This window comes from Nyctibius grandis, chromosome 31, assembly GCF_013368605.1.
Source record: "Nyctibius grandis isolate bNycGra1 chromosome 31, bNycGra1.pri, whole genome shotgun sequence".
Classification (NCBI taxonomy): Eukaryota; Metazoa; Chordata; class Aves; order Nyctibiiformes; family Nyctibiidae; genus Nyctibius; species Nyctibius grandis.
The window spans coordinates 3889839-3909712 of NC_090688.1; the positions used below are offsets into that span (position 1 = coordinate 3889839).

Here is a 19874-nt window from a genome sequence, read left to right on the forward strand (position 1 = left end):
ATGTTTGCAGCCATGGGCTGGTGCAGGGGGGAGGCCGGAGCGGTTCTCAGGCCCGGGGTGGGCAGTCTGGGACCCTGGTCAGGGAGAGGCCTCGTGGGTCTCGACTTCGCATGCCTCCCCCGAGGGGGAAGCACGGGACTGGGGTGGCCGTGCCCTCCCTGAGGGGAAAGCGCGGGCTGGAGGTGGCCGTGCCCTCCCTGAGGGGACAGCGCGGTCCGGGGATAATGGTTTACAGTTCAAATTGGCTAATTCAGAAAAATCACCCAAGTACAGTTTGCATTCAGGTTGTAGCAGAGGATCTCTGGAATACAGTAAATACCCAACCTAAAATTTTGATCATTCATGAGAGTATCACAGATACTTTTAATATACAACTACATTGCAGACTAATGCAGAATTTCCATTATTAGCTATATATGCTAAATTAAAATAATCCTCAATGTGGCTGTGAAATCACACACCTGACACTTAAATGTATGTTTATTGTATGTAATTACTTGTGGAAAAGAGCAGTTTTCCCTTGAAACTATCTGTAACCTAGAAAGGTCAAGACATGAGCTGCCCTAAGGGGAAAGCGCGGGCTACAGGTGTTAGTGCCCTCCCTGAGGGGAAAGCGCGGGCTGGAGGTGGCGGTGGCCGTGGCCGCGACCGTGCCCGCCCCAAGGGGAACGGGACCCTCCCCTCGGCCCCGCCGCCGAGCGCAGGCGCGCACCGTCGTTTCCCTTTTGCTTCCGGGACACCGGGGCGTTTCCTGTTGCTGTGGCGGCGGCTCCCGGGACCGAGAGTGCAACCGGCAGCTCCCCGGGGAGTCCGGTAAGAGACCGGGCTGTCCGCGCGCCCGCCGGCGCCCCGAGCCTCGGCCCCCGGCTCCCCGCGGCGCCACCCGCTCCCGGCCTTAGCGAGCCCTCCCGGCACCGGCAGCCCCCCTCCCCAGGGCAATGGGGAGGCCGCGGCCCGGTGACCGGCCGTCCCCGGTCCCCGTGGCGGGGCAGCGCTGCTGCCGGGGGGCTTCGTAGTGGCCGCGCTGAGGGGGTTTTCAGCGGGGAGCTGCGGGGGGAGCCCGCCCGCTGCCGCTTAGCAACGTCCCGCAGCGGGCGGTTACACAACGCCGGCCCTATGGCAGCGCCGGGGAGATGCGGTGTTTGGCCGGGGCAGCGGGTTTATCCTCCCTTTTGTGACAAATCCTGCAGCGTTTGTGGCCGTCCCAACGTTAGCAGGTCAAGGCTTAATCTAGGCGATAGGACGCAGCTTGTGAAGATGCAGTCTTTATCTTAGAGACCTCTTTTAGGGGCTAAAGAAGGAGTTGAACTATTATTGTGTGCGTTAGGGAGGCGAGCTGGTGTAGCCTGATGTGAAACTAATTCGCTTTATGCCACAGCTTGAGTCCGAGCATCCTTAGGCTCGTGATAATGAAATCCTGCGCTTCATCTTCTTGGTTACTTACACACGTACTACTAGTGCTGGGGTTGCAGCAGTGAGAAAAGTCTGGGATGTGCATAAAAAAACCTCAGATGTGTTAGGAAAAAAAAAAAGGTGAAAACTTCCTACCCACAATTGTGATGACTGACCCATTTCCCCAGCCCTGGTGTGTTAGGGAGAGGAGCGGGAGATAATATCAGATTGTAGGTTTAGCTTGTATGTGCTGGAAAGGAAACCCCCGTAGGAGCTAGGAGTGGTGACGGGTTTTGGAGGAGGTGGGGGAGATGACATGATTCAAAGAGCTTTCTGAATGTTTCTGGTACTGTATTTGGTTTTGCTGCTCTAATAAATAAGCAAAATTTCTGAATACTGTTTAAAGCTTTTGTGCTGTGGTTTTGTTCTGTAGTATCTGTGTGTCGTCTATGTAAAACCAAGAGAAGAAATGGCTGCTTCTCAGTTCCTTCTCACTCCCCTCTTAAGAGGGGGTTTTGGAAACGGCTTTTTTATTTGGCACTTTTAAAAAAATGTATAAAGTTATAAGGTAATAGTTTCTCTTTGGTATGGTAAAAAAAAAAGAACCCATGAAAGATGGCTCTCAAACAGGAGCCGGCAGACATTGTGTGTTGTAGTTGCACCTAATGTTTACCTATGGAATATTTTAAATACCTTTTATGATTGTCATAGTTGCTGCTTCAGTTCTGTAGTGTTCCTGTAGAATGGGGGAAGGGTTCGGCATGAGAAAACTGAAATGGTACTCATATTTCTTTTAGAACAATATGCTAATTTTACTTTGCATTGTTTAAAACCCAGAAACATCAGTTGTTTGTTTGTTTGTTTGGGTTTCTGTGCTTAAATAAAACCCCAAGGCCACCAGAACTTGCAGTGGTAGGAATGACACAACCCCACCTCCCCGTGCAGCTGTCTGATATTTTGACAATAAAACCAGATACAGTGAGAAAGTAATTATAGGTTGGTTTTGGAGACAAAGAGGAATGCTTTAACAGGGAAGCTGAAACTTGATAATTTAGTGTTGTTGCTCTCTCGCGTGGACTGTCTCTATTTCAGAATGTGAAGTATCTCATCACCCTGCACCCTTCCAGTTTTTGGTTTCTGCTTTTACGTAATTAGGCGAGTTAGCAAAACAACTAACCACTGGTCACCAAAGCCACTGGGACAAAGTTAAATCTGCTCTGAGTTCCTGAAGATACATGACCTGGATTTACCGAATACAGAACCTTCTTCATGTTCCACTGAAACTCCTCCTCTTTCCTGAGGAGGTTTATCACAGAGTCACTCTGCTTTTTCTGGAATGCTGTAGTTGTTTGAAATGTTTCTCAGCTGCTGTGTTGTGTATCTCTGTAAATTCAGATTTTATATTCTGTATTAATCATTCATATGCAAGTTGTTTCCTTTGTCAGGAATTACCTTGTCTGAAGAAAGGGTGAGGAAAGAGATTCTCTTTGATCCCCGAAGACATTTGAAAACAGAAAAATTACTGATTTCACAAGAAATCAGTATTTGGTCATGGCTCTCTTCTACTGGTTGGATTTAATAGGTGGTGAATATATCCTTAGCATTAAAATAGTGCTTGAACTCCTTGTATCATTAGGATCACTGTTAAAAGGTGTGCCTGTCTGAACTTAGCTGTTTTAAGGGGTTTTTTTAATCTGTTAGTTAAAAAACGCTAAAAAAACATATGCTTGAGGAAGAAAAAAAGTCAGTAGTTCAATTTTAGATAAATCACAGCATATCTGCCTGTTAGTTGTAGTTGTTTGCAAATGGCCTTTTAAGAGTTATTTTATTGGGCAGTACCGTTCCAGACCAAAGGTCAGGGTCATAATAGTCATAATATCTGGTGAGTCATAGATTTGTCCTGGAATCCAATTCTGGAAGACATTTATAGGCCATTGCCAGTGTCTGATCCACTGGAAGGTATTCCAGCTGGGGGAGAAAATGTATTCGCCTGCCCTTTTTCAGCGAGGCTCGTTGCCCTCTTGCATACTGTGAATCAGTGTGATGCTTTTGGGCATTGCAACGTGTTGTCCAATAAAACGCTCTTAAGTTGTAAATTGGTTTCTGTGAGCCTTTGGGAAAGCATCTCGTTAATAAGGGAAGGCTTTTTATTATATCAGATATTAATTTCATTACCCTCAGTTGTAAACAGGATCTTTTATGATGTTTATGAGCCTCTTAGCCTTAAGTATTTCTTTGCTGGCTGAGGCCCCTGTTTCAGTCAATCAACGAGCAATAGGTCATCGCTGGCACTAGCCCATGCAAGATGCTTCAGAGGCAGTGGCAGTCCCTGTAGTAAGCAGATGTGGGATAATGGGATGCTCCCAAAGCTTTCTGTCTTAATTCCAAAACTGTTGATTTAAGCCCAGAAAGAACCGTGGTGGGTTTGCTTAGTTTCTGTGCTGCATGTGGTATCGATTGGTGTTGCACCTTTAGCTCTAGTAGTGGTGGTCCTGACCCCATCCAGTTGGGGTGACCCAAATCCTCGCACCTCCTAGGTGTGCAGGCAGTTTAACTGATGTGCTCGGTGCTAGCCAGAGCCCCAGCCCTTCTGCATAGCCTGTGTTGAAATGAAATCCTTTGGAGGATCTGTTTTTCCCTGCCAAATTAATCTTCTTGCAGTTCCAGTGAGTGAGCGAGGGAGGAGAAGACGGGGAAGAGGAAGGGAAGAGCCTGGGTGGCGGTCCTCTGCGTTTGTACTGTTTTTCTCACGGATACCTCCTGTGCCTCTCCAGTTTGAGAAGAGCTTGCCGACATAACTGTCCATTTCATTTTTATACCTTCCCAAATTCTTGATCTGAATAACACTAAATGCTACCAGTTGCTGATGGTACAGGCAAATATTTGTCAGTTTTGAGTTTACCGATGCTGTTTTTCTTTGGATGGCCACCTGTGTTTTCTAAGGTTAGATATCTGTTATTTCTGTACCCCTATAACAACCCTCCATATATATATCTGCTCTTAAATATGAGTCTCAATGTGTGCAGGTTCCTGTCACTTCTTCACTGTCCTCTATCCCTTGTTCTTCTCTTCGCTGTATTCTTGGCCCCTGCAGTTCTCCAACACCCTCTTCAGAGAGGCTGTCCAGAAGAATAAAGAATGCAAAGGGATCTTACATGCAGAAAAAAGGAGATCAAATTCAGTAGTATTTAAATGCTTGTTCTCATCCTTAATTGGAGTGTACTTGGTTCAGCACTGTCTGCAAAAGTGTGTTGAATAGGGAAGGCTGGAGCATGTTTTATAAAATGAAGTTTGCTTCTAAAATAGTCCGATTCTTCTGTCGGTTTTCAAAATTCTCTTCTCTTACGTGGGCAAAAATAACGCCACTTGGAAATCATTAAGTTAATTGCATTTCAAATAGTCCCTTAGAGAATCAAGTCCTTGGATTCACCTGCAGTTTCCTGAGGCTTTTCTGTAGCATTTTCCTGTTTTCTAGCATGTTCTCTCCTGTTTTGTGAAGAATCTTTCAGCAGCACAGGAAACTAATACAGAGCACTATTAGATATGTCAGCTGATGAAGTGAAAAATGCCTACCGAGAGTGATAGAAGCTGTTATCTTTAACAGAGCAAGTGCATGATTTTAAAATTGAAATACATTTTTAAGTTGATATCCCTTTTACAGTTAGCTTAACAAGGTACCCAGGCTTTTTGAAGTAGAATCGGTCCTACTAATCATTAATAGAAAAAGAATTATCGAATGTAATCGCTGAAGATATGTAAATGTCAAGGAATATGAATGTCTAGTTAAAGTTTGATAAAGTGTTTGTAGATGACTATGTTACACAATTCTAGGTGAATGAAGTGGATTTCAAGAGCAGAGGCGATGTCGCGGGGCCGCATGGGAGGGCAGCGGCGGTGGGAACGCTTCCCTCCATCGCTGTGCCTGCTCTGCCCTGAGGGGAACCCGTCTGTAAGCTACGCTTGAATCCAACCCGGGCTTGAATCCAACCCGGCTCGATGTCGTGGGGAATTTTTTTGTATTTCCTTTTGTGTGGTGATTTTTGTCCTACAGTTTGCTCCTTTTTCTCAGGAGGAAAGGGGTTTCCATTGTCAACTAGTGGCTTTGTGTTGCGGCGTGTCTTTTAACAAGCTCTTCATTTTCTGGTGATGGGTGGAGGCGTTATCAATGCTGAATAGCCAATATATTCGTTATCCTCTGTGCAGTTTTAGGAAGTGAACAATTTTGATACATTTTTATTATACATTTGCAGAGGCACGAACGTCTGAAATTAGATATAGTGCCTTTTGTTTTGTTGCATGGGGCACAACATTGGTAAAAATACCACAAATAAGAGAGAAGTTCTGGGAGGTGATTGTGTTTGTGGCAATTTTGTGTGTGGCAGGCACTCAAAGTGCAGTGTTCTGCTCTTATTTCCCCCACTTGTAGAAGTTGCATAACACGTAAGCATCCTTCCGGTCTGTGCACTCAGTCTTTCAGTCTTCTTTTTATATCTTTATTAATTTATTTGGGTTTAAGGCCAAGTAAGCTTCTTCCTCCTATTCTCAGAGTTTTACTGTAATTATGGAAAACACTTAAAAGTGAGCATTTCTCTACGGTAGCCAGGAGCCTTAAAGCAGATCACCGGTCTCGGCGCCAGGCGCGGGTGATGGTTCTGTTTGGATGAAGAGACCTTAAATAGTTTTTCCTCTGTGCTTTACACATAAACAGGCTTTTCTCTAGCAGATACAGTGTTCATCTTCCCAGCTTTGTTCTATTTCTCTTTTAACAGGCGTGCCTGAAATATACAGGAAGAAACAAATCCTGGTTTTCTTTACTGTCTGAGTTGCTGGTGCCCTGCTTCTGCTTTTGATGAAGGATCTTGTTTTATAGATGGGCAGAAAGACTGCAGCAAATATTTGACAGTGCCAGTTGTCATCCTGTTTTCTCAAGCAGTAGTTATTCTAAGGGAAAAAAGAGATTGGATTTTACTATGCTATTAATGGTTTGATGCCTTTGGGGTAAGAGAGGGCTGCTTTAGTTCCTTTGTCTGGGAACGGTTCCTTTGTGAAGCTAGAAAAGCAGTAATGGTGGTAATACTCTGATGATTCTGGGGTGGGTTTGGAACTTTACTGTAGTTACTTCAGCTCCTACTAGTACTCTACGTAGAAAGACAGCTATTCCTATGGAGCCAAATTGCTGCCTCCTTGAATGGTATCAATTTTAAATTGAGAGACATGGAAATAACCTTTGTGAATATGAGGAAAGCAGCGCTGTGGTTGAGTGGAGATGAGGCAGGATGCTGCCAGGGCATTCCACAGTGTCTCTTTGTGCTTGCATGTGTGAACTGCGTTATCAATGATTGAGTCTTACTGAAAAAGCATGAGTATTTGGTGGAAAATCAAGAACAGAACATGCACAACAAGGATGCTCGCTGAAGCACCTGAGCTCACTCTGCATCTCTTCAAAACTAAGATCTTTTATGTGTCACTCTTCCTTTCCCTAGATGGGAATGACAAGTATAATTTAAGACTTTTTTTGGTGTGTGTTTCAGATTGTGCAGTGAATGTCCATAAGAACTGCAAGAATTTACTGGCTGAATGCAGCAGCATCAGACCCAAGGTGGGGATTAAAATTTGTTCTTCTTTTATAATAACAGTGCTTGACATAGTACGTTTAATTTAGTGCGAGTGTTTTAATTTCCATCAGTACAGAATCTTGCCCTGCATCTTCAAGACCTTGAATAGTTATTAACTTGTCATTATAGTAATTTCTGACAGTTTATGTAGGGAAAATAAAATTAAATGTTGTACTGCTGTACTGAAAGCTACTTACCATTGCTTGTGTCTGTCAGAACTGTGACTAACCCTTAAAAGAATGCTCAAACCCATCACTTTTTTTGGAACATAGTTGAATTATATCGTACCTCTAAATTTTATGCCACTCTATTTTAATGGGTTGTGCCATCTCAAAGCAGACAGAAGAGTGTGAGGAGGGGAGAGGAATTTGGTTAACAGTTGCATATTATTTATAAGCTGAGCAATGCAGAATAAGTAATTTCATTTTTGACCTGTGATGAACTTTATATCTTGCTAAGCTGTTCATTTTTTATCTTTGTCACCATGGTGCCTGTGGTTGCATGTAAGGTCACAGGTTGGTTGCAGATAACTGTCTGTTGGTTTTTTATCCTGGTGTTGGTTTTGAAAATCATTTCCTCCTCCTTATAACTAATTATACTTGAGGGGGTTTTAGTTTGTTTTAACCTGCAAGTGTTGATTTCAGAGACTGATAGCAGATTAGGGAGTACCATGAGGGGGGAAAGACAGAGCAGAACAGCTCAAACCTGGGCAATTAGAGGTTAGAGGAAGTGCTTTCAGCCATTGGTGATTTAGAGTGTAACTCTTTTGAGGGCAGAAGTGTTCTTGTGGGGTTTTTGATATATACTTTTAAACTTCTCGAGGCATTGTGCTTTTTCCTTTTAAACCTAAAAATTCACTTGCTCTGGTGCTTTCATTTCCACTCTTTACCTTCTCACAAACTTTCGTGGTTGAATCAGCCCTTACAAACCACTCCTGAAGAGAGCGAAGAGGGAGCGGTAGCACAAAATGCTATGGGGAGTGAAGTCAGAAATGAGATCCTCAAAGTTGAGCAAGACTCCCAAAAAGCCATTTGTTACAGACTGTATTACTTATTTATTTGCATCTTAGATAAATTGTATCTCAATTAATTGTAATATGCTAGTGTTGCAAGAACGAGAAAGTTGTATGGCTTACCAAAGATGCAATTTGAAGTAGATGGTTTTAAATTTTGATTGAAACTGACTGAGTTAGTTTAGTGAGTATTGCTGTAAACTAAACGGCAACACAGTGTAGGTGAAGACTGTCTGCGTAAAGGGTTTGCTTTAGTTTAGTAAATTATTTATGATCATAGCTTTAATTTAGCTGTAACTTCATTTTTGGTTCTGTTTCAGTCTGGTTTATACTTAATGGGATTTTTATGCAAAGTGTTCATGTCTATATGTCATTCTTCTGGAATGTGAAAAAATCAAAACTATCAAATCTTTTATACTTCCAGTATACAGCTTCACTTACAGTTAGTGCTATATGGTAGGAAAAATATGATTCATTTTGGACTGAAAGTTTGGTCTGTGTGTGTAAGAATATTGTATTTTTTCCCATAGCAGAAAGATTTGCAGCACAGACCTTCTGGATCTCCACAAAGTTCGCCCCAGTGCATTTCCCCAGGTTTGTACTAAAGAATGATTTCTGTGCTCAAGGCTTATCTGTTCGATTGTATTTTTTTCTTTAATATGTTTTAAAGGCTATACACAGTGTGTTATTGAAGTAGAGAAGAGGTCTCTTTTAATAAGATGGCTTCATTTTTTTTTCTACTGGGAATGGCTTAGAGGCTCCTAGCAATCTCCTGTGTGTTTTTATCTTTATCTTTTTATTTTTCTTTATACCTTCTTGCTGTGTAACCTCAAAATATCATGGTGAAAAGGGATCGATAAGCTAGTTTTTCATTGATTGTCTATTCTCTGGCCTCTGAAAAGACTAGAACTGTGAACTTTGTTTTACATCAGATTTTCATAATCGTCTATTTAAAACTTGCCTGCAGCTAGTGGTTGCTAGAAATCTCTAAGACAAGCTAGCAGTAATGGTCTGAACATAAATCTTTGTTGAAACAAAGTGGGAAAAGGGATCTGGGAAGAAAAAAAAACAAGAAGGAACAGCTCTATTGCAGCACAGGCTTTGAAATAGCTTTTTGCTACTGGAAAAGACCATTGCGGCCACAGGTGTATGATTTAAATGGCATTTCAATTTGTAGATGTTACGAGGTCAGCATTAACAGAACAGGCTGCTTGGCTGTCAGGTGATTGACCGTGACTACAACAGAATCATTTTCTGCGTTGCAGTTGGACTGTTTGGTTGCTTTGATGGCTGTAAGAAACACAGTTGATACGAATATCAGAGCATTACTATGTGTGTTTCATATGTTTTTGTTAGGTATCATTTGACTTGCATTGCTTCGTTATGAAACAATCCTTACCAAGAGGTAGCGCAAAGGGAATAATTGTTGGGAGAAGATAAGTGGCTGTTTGCATTAGCAAGAATGGTTTTGTGCATTTAGGGGAAAGTGCAGAGGCTAAAATAGGAAACAATAAGGAATAATGAAAATAGGAAAAGTTGGCTGAAGGGCTCGTCGTTGAAACAGCTCTGTGGTACACAGTCTGGTCTGGTGTGATAGGTTAACAGCGATCGATACGGACTCTCAGCAGTGTGCAGACAGTGCTAATTGAACTCAGAAAATGGCTTTTTTTGTGGGTGCAGACTCTGCTAGGCAGCCACTACTTATTTTCCATAGTCAAAAGCAGAAGCTGGAAGTTAAAGGAACAGCTAATAGCATGGGCGTTGTATGTCTTTACCCACAGTGTAACACTGCAGACTGCAATGCCCTGCAAAAAAAAGCCAAAGGTATTGTATCAAGATAAAAGAGAAATACATTTCAAGAAAGGTACAGACTGTGTTGGTTGCATCCCCCCATCCCTCTCCCCATGTTTTGCCTCTGGAGATTTTTAGATTTGGCCTACCATTGTGGAACAGAACTTTATGTTCTTGGCTTGTGGAGCACAGAAAGAGAACTTGATGGCTGATGATTTCAGTACTTCCCCAAATGGAAACGGGAGGGCGTTTATTATTAAGCCTTTGTTTAAGAAATCCGGCTTTACAAATCTTGCTGATATCTACTGAGTCTTCTCTTTCGGAACAATGGGCTTGGAGCGCATCACTTTGAGATGATGGGAGAAGACTCAGTTTACCCAGTTTGTTGTAGACTGAGAATGCGCTCTGTGTGTAGCCAAGAAATTTCAAACCCAAACAGGTGTTGGGAAAGATGCAGTGATATAATTTCTATTAAATGTCATTGATGAAACCTCCCCTGCAGCCCTAATATGATTCTGGTCAACTGTTTCAAGGAAGATGAAATGAGAGACAAGCAGATGTAGAGAATGGGATATCAAGAAATGTGGAAAAACCTGTTTTATGAGAAGAAATATGAATACCTTGATGTAGCTGTGTTTGGTTGAGCGAGGCAGAAGTGGAGGGAGAGGTGATTGTTAGTGGAGGTACACGGAGGAGTGCAGACTAAGAAAGGGTAGCTCTTGGGGATGGGTAGACAGCAGTGTTTTTACAAGAATAGTTGTAAGTTGGTGATGCATAAACCTTGGCTGGGAACTGGAGACCCTCTTGAACTGCTACAACAGCACGGTCCTGACGCAGCCTCCCAGACACAGTAGTGGGAGAGGAGTTCGGTCTGGGTGCAAGACAAAGCTTCCTTGCAGGGGCAGAGTCCTGGGTTCAAGGACCCATGAGATCTCTTCCACTCCCATGTCCTTAAAAGCACTTTGAAAAAAGGGCAGCTGCAGACCCTGTCAGTGATAAGTTTTAAAGATTCTCTGGCTGATCCTTCATCTTTTGACTTCCCTGAAGATCCTTTTTTTAAAAGGATATATTTTGTCTCCTGTTCCTTATCATTCATTACAGACATTAGTGCTAAATAATTGTATCCATTTTTTATAAGTCTATTACAGGCTTCCATGTATTGTGTAATAGTGATTAAAGTTTTAAATATCTTTCCAGCTCCCAGTCTGTCTAGATTTAAAAAGCATTAAAATGCTGCAGTATTAAAATTAAATTTAGCTTTGGTGTCTATTACATTCAGTGTGTGTGCATGCAGATATAAATCACTGTGTAGCAATAAGCGTTGCAAAGAACTTGTGGTTTTTATGTGATCTCAGATTTTTCTTGTTTGCCATGAAATGTTCTGTGCCCTTATACGGTAGGGTGTGAATAATTGTGTGTAAGTTCTGGTGTTTTACTAAAGGAGAAGATACTTTGCAATTTCCACACTAAATGGGCACAGTAGGGACCAATTTCCTGCACTTCAGACCTGCTGATTTAGCCAATACAGTAAGTTAAGTGGCAGCTTTACATTTCTAGAAGGATCACAGGTAGTATAAAAACAGTGCATCTCTGGGGCCACTTTACTGTGCCAAGTCTGAGGGCAGCCAGCAGTGAGCATGGGGAATACAAATTCAAAAAGCAGCGGCAGGAGCAATCAGATTCCAGCTCATCCCGAGCTGTCTTTTTGTGGTTCCTTTTCAAGAAAATGGAATGAGAATGTTTTTTTGGACAACGAGCTCTTGACGTCCAAGATCCTGTCTGTTCTCCGTCCGCATTCAGAGAGAGGTTTGAGAGCAGGCGATCTGCAGTGTACGCCTCATTTTCTGAGTACCAATTCGATTTTTGCCTCTCTAGCTGCTTCTCTGAAGGAGCAGCCCCGAAGTCTCCTCCTGGGACCGGATGGCACCCCAGTACTCTCACGGAATCTCGGTATGACTATCGCCCAAAGAGGAAATTCTCAGTCTTCATTGAATACTGCTGGAGCTGTTAATAAATTTGGGTAAGTAAACTGCTGCTCTTCTAATTCACTAGCTTCTGCTGCCCCCCCCCCACCCCACCCCAATGTGAAAAGAAAAACAATTACAGAACTAAAGCAAGAACTCACATTGGCTTTCAAGCTCAAAAGAGATTTATTGAGCTTTTGATGCTAAAATTCTGTTCCCTGAACAGTAAACTAAGTTTTTTTTGTTTAAGTCACCTTGTCTTTAGTCCCTCTGTACTATGTCATGAAAGGTATCATATAAAATAGGGTAGTATTTGAGTATTTCTGTCTAGATTATGGTTTTCATGGGTATATTTGTCTTCAGACTTGTTGAAATTCAGTAATCTCTTCTGATTTCAGTTATTCTAGGTTGTGCTACTTCTGACTAGTCTAGGAGGCAGCAGTGTTTTAAATTGCAGGATACCTTGATTAAAATAGTAGATGAATTCAAAGCTATCTGCTGTTTTAAGTAGTTGTTTACTTTTCATGTGCCACAGTTATGCTCCCTTCTCAGTGAAAGTGCCCTTTGTACTCTGAACTGGCTGTGGCTTGTCACCAGATGATGCCTTTTTAAAATGTCGTACCACAAGTTGCATACTTGCTCATGCTGCTCTAATTAAAACTGTAATATTTCAGTGATGGAGTTGCTAAATTGATCTGACTGTTTAAAGTTGGAGTGCAACAATGACTTTTATATATTTAAGTGAATTGCACTATAGTTTAAGAAAGATGATTGTTAAAATAGTTTGATTTTTTTTTTTAAGCAACTTAAAAAAATGTTAATGTTCTCTTTTGGTCCCTTGGTCTAATTTCTTTGGCCATTTAGACTAATTTCAGGAGACATGGACGAAGGGGATTCAGGCTTTATAAAATTTAAGCAGACTTCAGATGATGTTGTCTCGCTTGCACCTTCAACAGCAGACTCCATTTTTCTGGAAGGTATGGAATTTCTGTGCTTTTCAGGATTTTTATGCAATTTCTTACACAGTCTTAAAGCAGCACTGAGATGTTTTTACTCTTCTTGTTGTTGTTAGTGATGGTAATGAGAGAGATATGGTGGGAAACAATTTAATAATCATCGCAATTGAATGTGCTTTTTGTCTAGATGCATATTCTGTATCCCTCCGAAGCGAAACAGAAACAGATGCTCATGAGTTTGAGGCAGAGTCTTGGAGTGTTGCAGTGGAACAGTCTTATGCAAAAAGGCAAAAGAAAGACGTTATAAAAAGGCAAGATGTCATTTATGGTAAGAGTATTTGTTATTTTTGTTATTCTTATAACTTCTTCTACTTCATAGTGCCACTGTTCTGAAACAAAGCAGAAATCATTATTTTATTGGCTCCCACTTTGAGTTGTACTTGAAAACTAAAATTGAGTGAAGGTTTTTCAAGTCTGTTACCTGTCTTAGTGTGCATAAGTCCTTCTATTAATGATTTTAAGCAACCCATAGTTTTCAACATGCCTCTGTAAGCAGCATAGCCCAGCTATACAGCTAGGGAATAGCTCAACTGCAACTGGGAGGTGTCGTTATATAAGCAGGGTCAGTCACTGTTTGGTTGGGAGATTAACAGGGCAAATTTAGGAGCTTCACATCAGTAATGCAAAGATTGTGGTAAAGGAGGTGGCGCAAAAGATAGTGACTTTTGGAGCCTGCTCTTTTGTATCTCACTGACTTTTGTTTTTTTTATTTCCCCTTGCCCAGAACTAATGCAGACTGAAATGCACCATGTTAGGACACTGAAAATAATGCTGAAGGTATACTCCAAAGCCATGAGAGAGGAATTGCAGTTCCCAAATGCAGTCATCAACAAGCTCTTCCCCTGTGTGGATGAGCTGCTGGAGATGCATGGGCAGTTTCTGCTCCAATTAAAGGAGCGACGAAAGGAATCCTTGGAAGAAGGCAGTGACCGAAATTATATAATCCAGAACATTGGAGACCTCTTGGTAAAACAGGTGTGAATCAAATTCTACCAATGTTGTTGACACTATTAACTTTATCCTTACAGTTAGTTTTTTAGAAATTTATGTTATGTCAAGAGTGATTTCATACTAGGTTTAAGATTATCTTCCCAGTGTAATGTGTGAGCATGACTCCAAGGAACATATCTGGTCACAAATAAAATGAAATGTTCATTAAATGTTCTTTGGGCACGTGCATATGCATGTTGTGGGATACGAGACTGCAGATGGTTTGGTTCTAGTTTTAATCTGTTCCAAAAGTAAAGTAACATATTCCTGGTGTCCATCCCAAACATGGCTCTCTTGCATTTAATGCCAGGCTTCTTGGTTCTGACCTTTTAAAAACGCGGTACAGATCCTTTCAACTCATTACAGCTTTAGCACTCGTTCTGGTATGGAGTGGATGAAACAATTTCTTTCATATGTTGTGACCATTTTTTGTCCTTCACCTTTTACAGTCCTCAATGTGGCAGTGGAGGTAGGTTTACTCTTAATGATTCATGTCTTTCATTCTTCTATTTCCAATTAGTTTTCAGGTGAAAATGGGGAGAGAATGAAAGAAAAATATGGTGTGTTCTGCTGTGGACACAATGAAGCTGTTAGTCACTATAAAGATCTGCTCCAAAGCAATAAGAAGTTCCAAAACTTAATAAAGGTAAAAAACAACCAGAATTCTCCCATTCTGACTGTGCAAAATATACTTGACCGCTTTAGGGTTTATTTTGTACGTGAAGATCTCTTAAATATGAATGAGCAGAGTTAGAGATGTATTCTCGTTATTTGGTGGGTTGTTAGCTTCTTGTAGTGTAGATCTTTTGAGCTGTTTGGACACAAAGCCACAGTTAGTAGGTGTTAAATTTGAGGCAGGCTCTGGAGAGCACATAGGACTGGGGAATGGGGTATTTGTTCTGTTCACGGCTCTATCGCTGACTGCCCTGCTGCGTCACCATCTTTGTAAATTGGCTTGATAATAAATTAAATCAATGATAAATGCTGTTGATGAACTATAGAAAAAGCAGGTACTCTTAGTCTGGTTTTGCCCACTACGTCATCTTTCCAAAACCCGAAGATTGGCTCCAGGGTGGTTTGTTTATCTGCTGTACAATTAATGTGCAATGAATAGGAAAGGCTGAAGAGGCACAGCTGAAGTGGAAGCCTGTAACCTGAATCTCAGGTGGCGTTGCGCAGCCCTAAGTGTTCTCATTTTCCAGACGTCAGTAAGTGATATGTGTGAACCTTCCAACATGGCTTTATACTTATAGCTCTTCCTAACTAGGTGTCTTTAAGAGAACTTTTTACTTTCAAGGAACTAAATAAGTGACCAGAGTAAGTTTGTTTTTTTTTTAAATGTATAACCTCAGTCTTTGTAAAGAAAGATCTTGGTGCTGTATTCTGCTGCCAGCATTGCTCTGTACCTGCACTGAGACTTAACTAGTGGGATTCTGGTGCTTTACAACCTTCCCTTTCTCAATAGAAATGTGTTCCTGTAGATCAGCCTACTGGTGAACATACAGTGGTAAAATAAACAGTTAATTCATTATTGACCTAATTTGACTGTGAGGTCGTTAGGTCTGGTTTTAAAAAATATAGTACTTTTCTGTGTATTTAAGGACCGATCCTATTATAAAAGGCAATCAGTTAGCAAATAGACAGTCAAACAGTTCAGGTTTGGAACTTATTCTGCTTGGCTACAGGTTGTTAGCAGTAGTTGAAAATAATACCTAAAATATTTTTCTAGTAATAAAAGCAATTTTTTGATGTTATCAGGAGTTTTGCTTTGGTAAAAGAGTGCAGCTAATTGCTTAATTGTACAAAAATGTCTTGAGACAGAAAAAGGGGTGAATGGAGAAGCGAGGGAGTTAGAAGAGCAATATAGACAATGGATGTGATGGGTCTGTCCTGTTTTCTAGAAAATTGGCAACTGTTCTATTGTGAGGAGACTTGGTGTCCAGGAGTGTATCCTTCTAGTTACACAGCGCATCACCAAATATCCAGTCTTGGTGGAACGGATTATTCAGAATACAGAAGGTAGGTTGCTTAATCTTTCCTAGAAGCTGATCCTTTTTCTCCTGTGTTTTGCATGTTCTTTCTTCAGACCAGGAGGGACAGGCTGGTACTGCCTTATACCTGCTTTCTCACTTCTTTGTCAGCTGAAGATGCCATTCTAGATGTAGATCCAGATCAGTCTCACCTCATCAGAGGGTCAAGAGCAGCGTTCAGTTTCAAGTCCGCAACCACAGAACCATAGTAGTTAAGCCTGTCAGTTCATTAGAGATTTAGAGCTTTAGGATATTTTATTTTATTTTTAAACTTAAGCTCTTAGGAAGTACTGTTAGATGTTCAGTATGGAACCGTTCTGTTAAAATATGTTTGGGTGGCTCATATCTTGCATTCCAAAGTTGGAAATGTGACTGACTGCTACTCTTTCCTCTTAGCTGGAACTAGAGATTATGAAGAGCTGATCCAAGCCCTTAGTTTAATTAAGGACACAATCACTCATGTAGATGCCATGGTAAATGAGTGCGAGAAGGGGCAGCGCCTTAAAGAGATTATGCATAAAATGGAGCTGAAATCATCTGGGAAATTCAAGAATGGGCTTTTCTTCCGGAAGGATGACATGGGACAGAGGCGGCTTCTCCTGGATGGGATGCTGTACTGGAAAGCTGCATCAGGGCGACTCAAAGGTAAAGGGCCAGGAAGGGCAAAAGTAACTAGGAAACAAGATTTTTTTTTTTTTAGTGACTGTTTATTAGTATCGATTGAGTATAAAATAAGATGACAATAACCTGCTTGTTTAATAGGATATTGGAGGAAATAGCACTTGTTCTATTCTTGGCTTGTCCAATAAGCATCTCTATAATGGTGCGTTATAAGTTCCTTATGCTGTTTGCTTATTATCTGTCTGATCTGCTTTCCAATTCAAGAGGGAGGTCTTTAGATAGATGACAAAGCTTTGAGTCATACTGCCTTAGTCTCCTGTGGAAAGGCATTATCTTGTGCGAGCTCTGGTTCACACTTTGAAAAATTGTGTCGTGTCAACCCCATGACACCTTCATTCTGCATAATGTCTGTTTGTCAGAAAATTAAAACAGTGTCCCATCAGGTGAGTATTTTAACAGCTTCATTGCTCGAGGGTTCAAGGAGAAGCTTCAATGGCACATAAAACGCAGCCGAGAATAGGTGGTACCGTGAACGTCTGCAGTTCCAGAAGAATCTGCTGTTGAGGGAGGCATGTTCCCTTGTGAGTGCGTGAGTCGATGTGTAGGATGCCTGTGTAGGTGTTTTCAAGCTTTAAATCAGCTGTTATTTGTATCGTACTGGTTCTGCATGACTGCAAGCTGACCGTGGACAACCCAAATGGAAGGCAGCAGCAGACCCAATATTGCAAATGTTGACGTGCTATTCACTGACTCACAGCAAATTTAAGTCAGGTGATTTTTTTAGTCTGGACCAGTCTTTCTGCTTTAAAATATTCTTTTTTTTGTCCTTTTTTTTTTTCTTTGTCACTGTAGATATTCTGGCAGTCCTGTTAACTGATGTACTGTTGCTCTTACAAGAAAAGGACCAAAAATATACATTTGCATCAGTGGTAGGTATTGTTCTCCTTATTTAATACAGTCACATAGAGTATTTATGAAAGTGACAGCAGCTACAGAAGAAATACAGTTAGAGATGTTAGCTACTTGTTATGGGAGGTTCAGAAGGAAAATTAAGTTAATAAACCAGCCAGCTAGTACGGAATCACTTTTTCTGAAGCAGTTCTGGTACTTGTTGAATCCCTCCCAGTGTCTCTTAGTGCAAAATAGCATTCCCTTGCATCAGACGGTTCTAGCTGCCACATCTCCTGTGGTTTTCTGATGCCCTGAGCATGTTCTGAGTCTCACTGCTTCTCCTTCCCTTGTGCTGTGACTTTCCCTTTCACTAAACTTTGTTTTATACAAGTCATATATATTAAACATGCTAGAACTGTGCTTTGAAAGGCACTTGCAAGTAAGGTCTGCTTCTGTTTGTTAATGTGTAGGGTAAGAATCTTCCATTTCGGTTAGGGATGTAGTAACCAGGGTCGTAGTAGCCTAAGATTTCCAGGGGGCAGAGAACTTTCCTGAAGTAAATGTAATAAGCACTAAATGCAAATGTAATTACTGCAGCACTCTAGAATGCTCAGTGGATTCGCTTGCTTTTCTAAGACATTTCCACAGGTATCCTCAGAGCAGTTAATTGTGTACATTTTGTCCTGATCTAGTTCAGTTATGGCTGTTAAGAAGCAGTAACAGAGAAACTGTTTTATGTAATTGTTTTCTTGGGTGTATTTTTTTCAAGACATTAACATTAGAGCTGAATCCTAATGGGAAAAGCTATTTTGGTGACCTCAGGGCTGTAAAAGCAACTGCTTTTCAAATTAACCATCTTCTAATGCACAGAATGGGGAGACTTTCACAAATCAGGATGGCTGGAAGTTGTTTCCTCTTGAACAGCATTAGGTGAATCTTTGAACAATAGGTCGTTTTATGACATTGACTCTGATAGACTAATTCTGCCCTGTTTTCCAAAACACATCTGAGCTATGAGCAAAAGAGTGAGTTCATAGAGGAGAAAATAAAGTTACAGTGTTGTGATGTTATGACTCATGGTGGCCCTGTGTGAGTAGGAAGATGGGAGCTAGGAAGCACAAACCCTAAAGAACATATATAGTGTAGTGCAATAAATTGTATTTTGTTTTACAGGACTCTAAACCACCAGTTATCTCGTTGCAAAAGTTGATTGTAAGAGAGGTAGCTAATGAGGAAAAAGCGATGTTCTTAATTAGTGCTTCCTTAAAAGGACCAGAAATGTATGAAATTCACACAAGCTCGAAAGAGGAGAGGAATTCCTGGATGGCACACATCCGCAGAGCCGTAGAAAGGTAAATCATGAGTGAAAGAAGGAGGACTTGATTTCTTGCTTGTCTGTCTTCTCTTCACAGGACTCAATAGGTGTAAATTTATTGTAAAAATCCATTTGACTATCGCTAGGTGTTCTTTTTGTAAGACTGAAGCATGCGATTTTGTTTGTGTTCACTGGGAAGAAGCCACTTATAAAGGTGCAACAAAAACCAGCCAAAGACTTTATTCTGCTTTTTTTTAAAAAAATAAACCAAAAAATTTGGTTCACTGATGTCAAATGCAACAGGGCTTTGGATAAGGGCGGAAGATTGACACACAAGATAAACCACATCCTAGACAAAAGCTTCAGGTTGAATCCCGAGATGGTTTTAAGTTCTCTAACGTGCAGATCAAACGTATATCTGTCTCCCCCTTTGTATAGCTGTCCTGATGAAGAAGGAGGAACCTTCAATGAACCTGAAGCAGAGAGGAGGCTGGCTGAAGCAAGAGCTGCTAAGTTAAAAGATTTTCAAGGTAATGACTTAGTTATATATTCCACGAACTGCTTCTCAGCATCATTTGTGATTTATGACTGTCTATTCTTTTATCAGATGATGTGATCAAGTTTCTCCTTCATAAGTCTTTCAAGGTAGTGCAAGATTATATAGAAATAGATAAGTTAAATAAGTCTAATGGGCTCTGTATGCTCCATGAGTTTTTCCCTTAACTGTTAATTATATCTCTGCATTTGATGCTCTGACCATGAAATGAATAATAATCTTCCAAACTGAACGTTGTACTCTGACAGTGATTAGGAAGGCAGAACTGAGTTTGTTTCTTCCTTTAGAGCGTTTGAACATGAAAGATGACCTGATCGTGCAAAGCCTAACTGAGAAGCAACAGATTTATCTAGAAATGTCTGAAATGAATGGGTTTGAAGACCATTCCCAAGGATCCCGATCTAGGCTACTTTTTCGGGGGGACATCTCAGAAAATCTGCAAGGAGAGGCGATTTTGAAGTCTGCAGTGACAGAAGGTAAATGCGGTGTGGGAACGTGTGTGCATTCACTCAGGTGCAGGGGTGGGGAGAAGCACATAGGATCTAAGTACAGGTCCTGAAAATCATCCTGTAATAACGTAATACTTTTATGTAACACTGTTCAGACTTCCTTATTCTCAGAACCAATCTGAAGACAGGTAAGTGCACCTGTGTTTTTAGGTAGAGGACCTTCTCCCAGCCT

At 41.2% G+C, this 19874-nt stretch overlaps 1 protein-coding gene across 3 annotated transcripts in view; it reads left to right on the top strand.

The window, feature by feature from the left end:
• Nucleotides 1-19874, top strand: part of ARHGEF18 (Rho/Rac guanine nucleotide exchange factor 18) — a 47726-nt gene that overhangs the window by 16367 nt on the left and 11485 nt on the right. For 2 of the 3 annotated variants that reach the window (XM_068420956.1, XM_068420957.1), the window contains 13 exons: nt 6924-6991; nt 8550-8613; nt 11686-11830; nt 12639-12751; nt 12918-13058; nt 13515-13765; nt 14301-14426; nt 15682-15799; nt 16207-16455; nt 17284-17360; nt 18496-18674; nt 19076-19167; nt 19481-19669. In XM_068420956.1, coding sequence (XP_068277057.1) covers nt 6924-6991; nt 8550-8613; nt 11686-11830; nt 12639-12751; nt 12918-13058; nt 13515-13765; nt 14301-14426; nt 15682-15799; nt 16207-16455; nt 17284-17360; nt 18496-18674; nt 19076-19167; nt 19481-19669 — 1812 coding nt within the window. Of the gene's footprint in view, nt 1-6923; nt 6992-8549; nt 8614-11432; nt 11831-12638; nt 12752-12917; nt 13059-13514; nt 13766-14300; nt 14427-15681; nt 15800-16206; nt 16456-17283; nt 17361-18495; nt 18675-19075; nt 19168-19480; nt 19670-19874 lie in introns of those variants that run through there. The other variant, XM_068420958.1, reaches the window with a different exon arrangement.